The sequence below is a fragment of the Protobothrops mucrosquamatus genome, unplaced genomic scaffold, assembly GCF_001527695.2.
Source record: "Protobothrops mucrosquamatus isolate PMUCROS unplaced genomic scaffold, P.Mucros_1.0 scaffold1625, whole genome shotgun sequence".
In the NCBI taxonomy this organism is placed as follows: Eukaryota; Metazoa; Chordata; class Lepidosauria; order Squamata; family Viperidae; genus Protobothrops; species Protobothrops mucrosquamatus.
Window position 1 is genome coordinate 25,602 of NW_015387785.1, and position 10,164 is coordinate 35,765.

The window sequence follows — 10,164 nt, forward strand, 5'->3', positions numbered from 1 at the left end:
AAAGATAAACAATGGAAAATTTAAATACTAATTTTAATACATCAAGTAATCCTACATCTCCTGGTAAAAGGACCGGACCTTTAAAACAGCAAACGTGGCTTCCATTCACTTCTTCCATCTCTTCGGCCACACCATACTTGGGTGACATGATCGAAACATTTCTGAAGGCTGTACAGTGCTTCAATGGCCAGGTTTCAAATGAACTATATAGTATCCAGTAAAACTATTTTAAAAAAGTTTTAAATAAGCACAGCTGAAAATAGTTGCTTTCTTTTGTCCTGACTTGAAACTTAATGTTGAATGTTTTTCCCTCAGTACAAAAAAAAAGGTAATCACAGCTTGAAGCCAGAATGAATGGCCACCATGCCAGATATCAGGTTTTGATAGTCCACCTTCAGAAAGCCTGCTTCCTCAATAATTTCCTTGAATTCCTCCTAAAACAAAGAAAGGGTAAATGTAGCCTTTAATGCTGAAACCTGGGTTACTGGTGTTCTTAACCCATTTTAGGAGCAAGTGCAACTGAGCTTACTCTCCAGTGTATAAGACTGAAATTTTATTGTTTAGATTAATCTGGAGGACTTGTTTTACCTGAGCTGGAAAGCGCCTTATGCTTTCTACAAGATACTGGTAGGATTTCCAATCACCAGCAATAATTTCTCCCAGCACAGGGATGACTTGGAAACTATAGAGATCATACAAACTGTGAAAACAAAAATTTTAAAAAGTTAACAGAGGTACTGGATGCAACCTATCTAGACTAAACTTTCCACAAGTTTTTTCATGTGTTGAAAGTAAACTGAATAGGGGCCAATAGGCTTTTGTTTTGCCTTTGAATTTTCTTGGGGAGAGGGATCTAATCTGTTCTACCAACTTTATAAAGTTTTTCACAGGCAGTACAGGTAGCCCTCGACTCATCACTGTTCACTTAACAATTGTTTGAAGTTACGATGGGCCCCCAAAAGCTACTTACAAACCATCCCGCATTTACAGCCATTTGCAACATCCTGGTCATGTCACCCTGATTTAGGACCATTTTGCTGGAAACTACCATTTCTGGTATTCAGCAGAAATGCCACATTGGTTTGCTTAATGAGTGCAGCGTTTGCTGAAGAACTGTGGATTCATTTTTAACAATCATGGTGATTCACTTAACAGCCACTGTAAAAACGGTCATAAAATTGGTCATGTGATGGCCTGCTTTACAACTATCGCAACTTACAAACATAATGGCAGGCTCTATTATGGTCATAAATTGAGGACTACCTGTGCATGCCACGGAGGTGTTGCCGCAGCCATAACATTAGGGACTAGGCATAAATAGCATTCATTTGGTGCCACTGTAACTTCAAACAGGACTGCCTGTATATCTTCTGCAAAGGTGATAACCAGTCATTCTGTCCATCTCTTTCTCCTAGTCCAGGGGTAGGCAACCTTGGCTCTTTTATGACTGGTGGACTTCAACTCCCAGAATTCCTGAGCCAGCCTGGCTCAGCTTGGAAACCTCTCCCTTTCCCCTCAGCGTGGCTGGCTCAGGAATTCTGGGAGCTGAAGTCCACGAGTCATAAAAGAGCCAAGGTTGTCCTAGTCATTAATGAATTTGCATCATCAAAAATAAAGTGTCAATATAAGGCGTCATTCTTCCCTACATAGAATACTACATCCACTTCTGGGGATTGCATTTTGATTAAAGATACTTCTAGTTTTTCAGATCAAACGGTTAAATTATTCAACCTTGGCTAAGAAAATACTGTTACTCTATTTCTGCTTTTTACTGTTTTCCTAAACCAAACCTGGGAGGAGGTAGGAAGGTGTGGTCATCAACTGAAAAGGACTATCTTTGAAATACGTACAGATAGTCTCACTTAATTGGGACAGGGATTTCCATCACTAAGGGACATTGTCCTAAGTATCACGTGACCACTCTGTTTAGCAACAGAAACTCCAGCACTTCCAGTTGCCATTAAGCAAGGATGTCCTGTGGTTGTCATTTGTGACCTGCCGGCTTCCCTACTGACTGCGTGTAAAGAAGTTGGCAAAAGGCAATCTCATGGCCACAGCATAGTGTGATGTCATAATTGTGAGCTGACCACCACTCGGCCATTGAATGAGTAGTTGTCCAATGACCCATGCTGTACTGAATTCAACAAACAGGAAATGTCTCACATTCTCACATTACTTATTTACTTAAGGGGGAATGAAAAAAAGAAGATGCTTTATGTCAACCTGGAAAGCAGGGCATTGTTGACGTGGCTGAATTCAAGGCAGAGAAAACGCCCTCCTGGTTTCAGGACTCGATAAGCCTCCTGAAGCGCCTGGAAGCACACGGGAAACAAACCCACAGTAAGAAGGGATATTCTGATTCTTCACACGGCTGTATTCTGAGCTCATTCGGTGGAGCTTTGGAGCAGAAGAGGTTACATCTAGATCAGGGGTAGGCAGCCTTGGCTCTTTTATGACTTGCGGACTTCATCTCCCAGAATTCTTCAGCCAGCATGGGGGAACTATGGCCCCTTCATGACTTGTGGACTTCAACTCCCAGGATTCCTGAGCCAGCCTGACTCAGCTTGGAAACCTCTGCCTTTCCCCTCAGCATGGCTGGCTCAGGAATTCTGGGAGTTGAAGTCCACGAGTCATGAAAGAGCCAAGGTTGCCTACCCCTGCCCAAATGCCTGAATTTTGATCATGTGGCCGTGAGGAAAAATATTTAAATATTTAAACCAGGGGTCTTCAAACTTAGCCCTTTTATGACTCTTGGACTTCAACTCCCAGAATTCCTGAGCCAGCATGGGGGAACTATGGCCCCCTCATGACTTGTGGACTTCAACTCCCAGGATTCCTGAGCCGGCATGGCTCAGCTTAGAAACCTCTCCCTTTCCCCTCAGCATGGCTGGCTCAGGAATTCTGGGAGTTGAAGTCCACGAGTCATAAAAGTGCCAAGGTTGCCTACCCCTGCCCAAATGCCTGAATTTTGATCATGTGGCCGTGAGGAAAAATATTTAAATATTTAAACCAGGGGTCTTCAAACTTAGCCCTTTTATGACTCGTGGACTTCAACTCCCAGAATTCCTGAGCCAGCCTGGCTTAGCTTGGAAACCTCTCCCTTTCCCCTCAGCATGGCTGGCTCAGGAATTCTGGGAGTTGAAGTCCATGAGTCATGAAAGAGCCAAGCTTGCCTACCCTTGATCTAGATTAAACAATAGCCTATTAATTCCTTGAAATTTTGGAAAACTTTTTTCCAAGATTCTCCACTGAAAGGCAGTATAAGAAAAACTGCCAGGTTTGAGCAATGAAGATGATACAAAATGCTGGAGTGGTGTAACTGTTAGAGAAGGAATAAGATGATGATGATGCAGGTGCAAATGGCCTCTTACTGGGTGACTTTGGACCAATCATTCTTTCTTTCCAACTACCTGACCAGGTTATTGTTACCCGAGGTGGGTGGGTGAGATGGGACTAGGACAGGGGTAGGCAACCTTGGCTCTTTTATGACTCGTGGACTTCAACTCCCAGAATTCCTGAGCCAGCAACCCCTGGACTAGGAGGTGAAAGACCACCACCTTGAGTGACTGGAGAAAAGGTAAATATAAATCTAGCAAACTCCCCCCCCCCCACCAATAGTCCCAAAAGGACCACTCACTCACCTGCTCCATATGAGTGACATTACGGATACCAAAAGCAATTGTATAAAAATCAAACTTGTCATCGTCGAAGGGCAGATCTTCAGCATTCCCCACCACCCAGGACAATCCTTCAAAGAAGGAGAAATGGAATTGGTCAGTGCCCATTCAAAGGACCTTCCAAAGAGATCTTTCATTAAAGATCAACAATATTTTATGAAAATGAGAAGTTGAAAGTAAAAATGGTAAAGTTAACAGTACAATATGAAAGTATTCAATTTTTGTTACTATAACAACAGTAATCCCTAATCAATGACATGATATATACATGCATTTTTTTTAGACTTCTAAGAACAAAACATGGCTTAGGTGGGGGGCTCCATTTTATCCCCCAATTTATGAGAGGTTAACTGAGTGTTATTTTCTCCACTTCTGTATCATGATTTACAGCTTTATTTCTCAATTAAGCTAGCTAAAGTTGGAGAAGGGGCACATTTCTCATTCTAATTACTGAAGAAATGGGCTGGACCCTACCTATGCTTGATTTACACTGTCCTATCACTATCGTACCCACGGCACACATTACATTCTGGCTGGGTTATACACAAGACCTGCTTGTCAATGATCATAATACAAAGATTTATTGTTAGCCATGCTATTTCTGCTCAAGCACAGTAACAGCATGTATTGAAAAATCTGCCTGCAAAATGTACAAACTATCTGCCAAATATGTGTACCGGGAGCCGATGGGGTCTGGCAGCAGCCGCAGCCCACCGGCGCAGGTAAGGCCGAGCACGGAGGTCGAGGCAGGCGATCTGGACGTGCTGTGCAGCCACCTGGCTTGCGGGAGGTACCGGCAGCAGGCGGAGGCATGGGGGGGAGGCAAGCGATCCCATGCATTGCCCACTCCGTTCCGTCTCTCAGCTTGCCCACGAGCTCCCGCGAGCCAGATGGCCACACGGCTCATCCTGATCGCCTGCCTCTCTCCCGCCTCTGCCACCGCGCTTGGATTTGTGTTGTGTGGGCTGCAGCTGCTGCCAGACACTGCCAGCCCCCGCATGCTCACCGCCTCTTGTGCTGGCTGTGCCCCCCTGGGCTTATTTTTGGGGTAGGGCTTCCATTAGGCACATCCTAAAAAAAAATCAGGCTAGGCCTTATTTTCTGGGTGGGTCTTATTTTCGGGGAAATGCGGTAGAAACCAGAGCCTCGAGTTCCTTCGTTTGGTTCCTGAGTGAACTGAGCTGAAAAGTTTCAGAGTCAAAAGGAGAAAAACCCAACAAATCTACATGCTCACTTATGCTTACAAGGGTCGGTCTGTGATGGAATGGACTTATGACTACAATTCAGCCCAATATTTCTGCTGCTAAGTCAGTCATCTCTTAGGCAAGTTTTGTGCCATTTTATGACCTTTCTTGCCACAGTCCTAAGTGAATCACTGCAATTGTTATGTTAGTAACACAGTTGTTACGTGAATCCAGCTTCCCCACTGACTTGGCTTGTCAGAGGATCACAAAAAGTGATCACATGATCCTGGGACACTGCAACTGTCACAAATACATGCCAGTTGCCAAACATCTGAATTTTGATCATTTAACGGTAAGGATGTTGCAACGGTCATAAATGTGAAAAACGGCCATGTCACTTTTTCAATGCCGTGGTAACTTCAGTCACTAAATGAACCGTTGTAAGGCAAGGGTTATTTGTACGATGAATTCCCAGGCGAGAGGGTTCGTTCTAGAGGAGGGAGAAGCCATTCAGCCCATACAGTATATCGTGTGAGAGAAAGAGACGCCCCCCCCCTAATGGTTCCAGGTACATACAGTAGATGCAGATAGTGGAGTCTTCAGTCTGGCAAAATTTGTCTATAGGTGGAAAACAATATAGAACTCAGCTGGGGAGAATCACCACGAGTCATTTTGGTTCTGAGGCCTCAGACTTCCCTGTCCTACTACGCAGGGAAGGGGGCCCAGACCCCCTGCTTCCCAGGAAATATCAGCCTACAAGAAGGAAACACTTATGTTCACAAACACACCAGTCTTGATTTAAATCTCACTGTTCAAATAACAGCATTACCTTCAGAGTAGCCAAGCTGCTGAGATTTCTGCTGCCCAACCTTCACCATCTCTTTGTTGATGTCACAGATCACTGCGTGGGATCCCCCTAGTGACCCATTCTCCTCTTCCTGGTAGAGCTGGGTAATCTCCTGCCATGATAAATTCTGATGGCTTTTCAGCTTCTGCTGGATCCGATGCTCCCGCTGGGAACGAACATAATTGATAAATCGAAAGGCGATGTCACCTGAATTTGTTTTGAAAAGGAAGATTCAAAACGTGAGATTCCTTTTTCCTGAAATTAAGTAACAGGAAGGGAGGGAGGAATGTGTTGTGCACAGAATCATTTAAGCCACTCTTTCCAATAGCTTTAGGGTTGCTGATTGACCCGGGGGTCAAACACAATCGCATCGCGTGATGTATCGTGACGTTTTTTGTCTTTGTGGAGCCGGGATGGGCGTAGCCTACACGTGACGCACCTGGCCCGTAGTTTTGACACCCCTGCTGATCAAGAAGTACGATATGCACCCACACAATACAATTTTGTTGTTGCTGTTGTGGTAATTACTACTGAGGTTCATCTGAGTGCTTCACATTCTCAAACTAAACTAGATTTGGATGGGGCTGGTGAACGTTGCGAAAGACTGGACAACCCTTTGGGATGGAATAAGGGTGCCTGCCCTGGGCAGGAGGGTGGGACTAGAAGACTTCTGAGGTCCCTTCAGGTCCTAGGATTCTATGGCACTTACCTGTCCCGCCAGCAACATCAATTAATTGGGCTCCTGGATAAGGGTTCATCTGACGCAGCAGGGCGTCTTTCCAAATACGATGGATTCCCAGACTCATCGAATCATTCATTATATCATACTTCTTTGCCACGTTTTCAAACACCTGGTAAACTGAAATTTTCACTTTTTCAAAATAAGGTAAGTTTTGTTATTTATATCAGGGGTCCCCAACCTCTGGGCCATAGGCTGGTGCTGGGCTGCGGCTGTTCGAAACCGGGCCGTGCAAGCGGCAGGTGAGTGCGCGCATCCACTGTTTCTATGGAAACCCCCCCTCCCGGTGCCACCGGCCCTGGTCTACAAACCAGGAAAGGTTGGGATGATTTATTGTTAGCCCTGGAGACAGCCAGACACCTCCTGAAAGACTTGGTGCCCAGGTTTGGGGTCCCAACTGTCTTAGATATGGACTGATTTTGTGTTACATATGTCGTTACATACGTTCTCCAGGCTCTTGGAATCAGACAGGAGCTACACACCCCGGCACACCCTCGCTCGTTGGGGGGGGGGCGTAGAACGCCAGAATAGAGAATTAAAGACCCTCCTGGGCAAGCTGTGCCAGGAGACACCCCGCCCCTGGCCCCATATAGCCCTGTTCTATCTTAGAACCCGGCCACGACGGGATTTGGGCATCCCGGCTGCAGCCAGGGTTGCTCGGCCCCCTCACCTTTCTCTCCTTTCTCCTCCTCCGACACCTCCTGGAACCCGAAGTGCGTGGTTCCGCCGCTGCACAGGCCCCGCGAAAGACCCCACAAAAGACCCCGCGCCCCGCAAGTGACCCAGCCGCGGCCCGAAATAGCCAGCACGGAGGCCGCCATCTTGCCCAGCCACGTGACGTCACGCTCGCTCCCCCTCCCTTTTCGGTCAAACGGCGACGGGGAGGGGGGAAAACAGAGCATGCGCGCGTGGTTCATCCCCGCCTGTGGGCGGAGGCAGCTGTCAACCAAGACTGTCCGAAGGGCGGGGCGCTCGCGGTCACGTGCGCGTAAGCGGAAAGGCCACGCCTCCTCCGATTTGCAGTTCCGCGGGAGGTCGTGTGGATGGCAGTCGGGGTTCCTTCTGCAAGGAGGACGGGGGAGATTCTTTTGAGGTTCCTGGCTTGAGCGAACCCAACAGCAAATCTGGTTAGTCAGCATTGCCAGGATGGGTTGCAAACCTCCAGACGACTGTTAGGTGACAGTCCTGACTGTTCCTTTTGCAGGCACTCAATGGTCCTCTGTTGTTTTTTTTTCAGTTTGATATTATTTAAACCACGGTCTAGCACAGGGGTAGTCAACCTTGGCTCTTTTATGACTCGTGGACTTCAACTCCCAGAATTCCTGAGCCAGCACAGCTGGCTCAGGAATTCTGGGAGTTGAAGTCCACGAGTCATAAAAGAGCCAAGGTTGACTACCCCTGGTCTAGCACAATGTTTCTCAAACTTGGCAATTTAACGATGTAAAAAAGATGCTGAGACTCTAGAAAGAGTACAGAGAAGAGCAACAAAGATGATTAGGGGACTGGAGGCTAAAACATATAAGGAACGGTTGCTGGAATTGGGGATGTCTAATTTAATGAAGAGAAGGACGAGGGGGGACATGATAGCAAGTCTTCCAGTATCTCAGGGGCTGCCACAAAGAAGAGGAAGTGAAGCTATTCTCCAAGGCGCCTGAAGGCAGGACAAGAAGCAATGGATGGAAACTCATCAAGGAAAGAAGCAACTTAGAACTAAGGAGAAACTTCCTGACAGTTAGAACAATTAACCAATGGAACTACCTGCCTCCAGAAGCGGTGAATGCTCCAACACTGGAAGTTTTTAAGAAGAGACTGGACAGCCATTTGTCTGAAATGGTGAAGGGTTCCTGCCTGAGTAGGGGGTTGGACTCGATGACCTCCAAGGTCCCTTCCAACTTTTTATTATTATTATTATTATTATTATTATTATTATTATTATTATTATTATTATTATTATTATTATTATTATTATTATTATTATCTCCCAGAATTCCCTAAATGGCTGGCTGGAGAATTCTGGGAGTTGAAGCCCTCACATCTTAAAAGTTGCCACGTTTCTGGTCTAGTGTGACATGCAGACCATGCCTATTTAGCATCATGTGGCAATGTGCCTTTTCCAAACATGGCTACTAATGATGGGGTTGGTAGTCAAATGCTGAATAACCAGTCAGGCAAGCTCAGTTAAACCCATGGCAATTTGTGTGAACTCAACTCCTACGGTTACTTTATGCTTTGGGTGTATTGCAACAATCTGGAAAGTTGGACTAAGGAAATGAACCCACCCAGGGGAACCAACTAAACAGGGATGTTGGAAAGCAGGAAGCTGGACTAGATGGACTTCAGTTTTGCTCTATGAAGAATGCAGGTGCCCAAGAACTTTACCATTGCCTGCTCTTCAGACAACAATCTGTATATGCACCAGGAAATTCTTAACAGCAACTGTCCTGCTAGACCAGGGGTAGGCAACCTTGGCTCTTTTATGACTCATGGACTTCAACTCCCAGAATTCCTGAGCCAGCATAGCTGGCTCAGGAATTCTGGGACTTGAAGTCCATGAGTCATAAAAGAGCCAAGGTTGCCTACCCCTGTGCTAGACAGACTCATGCCTGTCTTTTTCCCCCCTTCAGATTTAAAGAGGTATTGTTGCAGAGTTATAGCACGTAATACTAATTTCTGAAATCACTAGTCCAACAAAGAAAAAAAAGTGGTTCTGTTCCTCCCTGACTGAGAGGTCATAAGGAAAGAATGATTGAGCCATGTATGCAACATCCATATGAAACCTCTGGGTGAAGGCATCTGTTAGTTTGGGGTGAGGTACTGTATCATTTTAGCCGCATTCTGATCTGGGCCCATAATAAAGTGTTTCAGGTACTGTATACTAAAGCTGCTGTGCAAGTGTTGAACCCATGTCTGAAGGACTGATTTGGTAGAAGCAATTTTAAGACTAAACCCAAAGAAGGGCAGAGGTGCCTTTTGTCCAGAAACACATCAGGGAGTTGAAGATCAATGGCTCTAGTGATTGCTCCAGGCAGGGCCCATCACCCTAAATAAGCCGATGTGTGATAGGGGTTCTCCTGAATTCCAGCTCCTGTTAAGCAACAGGTGAGGGCAAAGTCTTTGCCAACATCCACTGATACATTAGTCAGGGTCAGTGACAATAATTCATGCCTATCGTCACTGGCTCTTGACTTCTTCAATATATACAGGTCTGGACTTGAAGATACAGGAGGTGAAATTTGCTTCAGCACATACCTTGCAGTAGCTTCACTGATTGTCAGTAGGTTGCAAGGCCCAATTTAAAGTCAAATGCTTGAGGGACTTTGCTGCCATGGAATTCTGGTATTTGGGAATTGAAGTCCACTCATCTTAAAGTTGCCAAGGTTGAAAAATACTACCCCAGAGAGTGGGATCAAGAGCAATAGGATGAAGTGTGAGGGAAGCTAAGTTATTAGGAGGAACTTCTTCAGAGAAAGAGCTGTCAACCAGTGGGATAGCTGGCCCTTTGGAGGGGAACATTGCCCTTCATTGGAGTCTTCAAGGAATCTGCCTGAAATGTTTTATAGCAGGGGTCTTCAAACTTGGCCCTTTTACAACTTGTGGACTTCAACTCCCAGAATTCCTCAGCCAGGCATGCTGGCTGAGGAATTCTGGGAGTTGAAGTCCACAAGTCATAAAAGGCCCAAGTTTGAAGACCCCCCCATTTTATAGCAAACTCTGCTC

The 10,164-nt window shown here is 45.9% G+C and overlaps 1 protein-coding gene across 1 annotated transcript; it reads right to left on the bottom strand.

Annotated features, from left to right (window-relative positions):
- Nucleotides 1-14: 14 nt before the first annotated feature.
- On the bottom strand, nt 15-7,268 carry COQ5 (coenzyme Q5, methyltransferase). Its single transcript, XM_015822607.1, has 7 exons — nt 7,118-7,268; nt 6,418-6,567; nt 5,691-5,915; nt 3,642-3,748; nt 2,224-2,312; nt 589-700; nt 15-434 (listed from the first exon to the last, which is right to left on the bottom strand). The coding sequence occupies exons 1-7, from the start codon at nt 7,266-7,268 to the stop codon at nt 333-335; spliced, it is 936 nt and encodes a 311-aa protein (XP_015678093.1). The 3' UTR covers nt 15-332.
- Nucleotides 7,269-10,164: the final 2,896 nt, after the last annotated feature.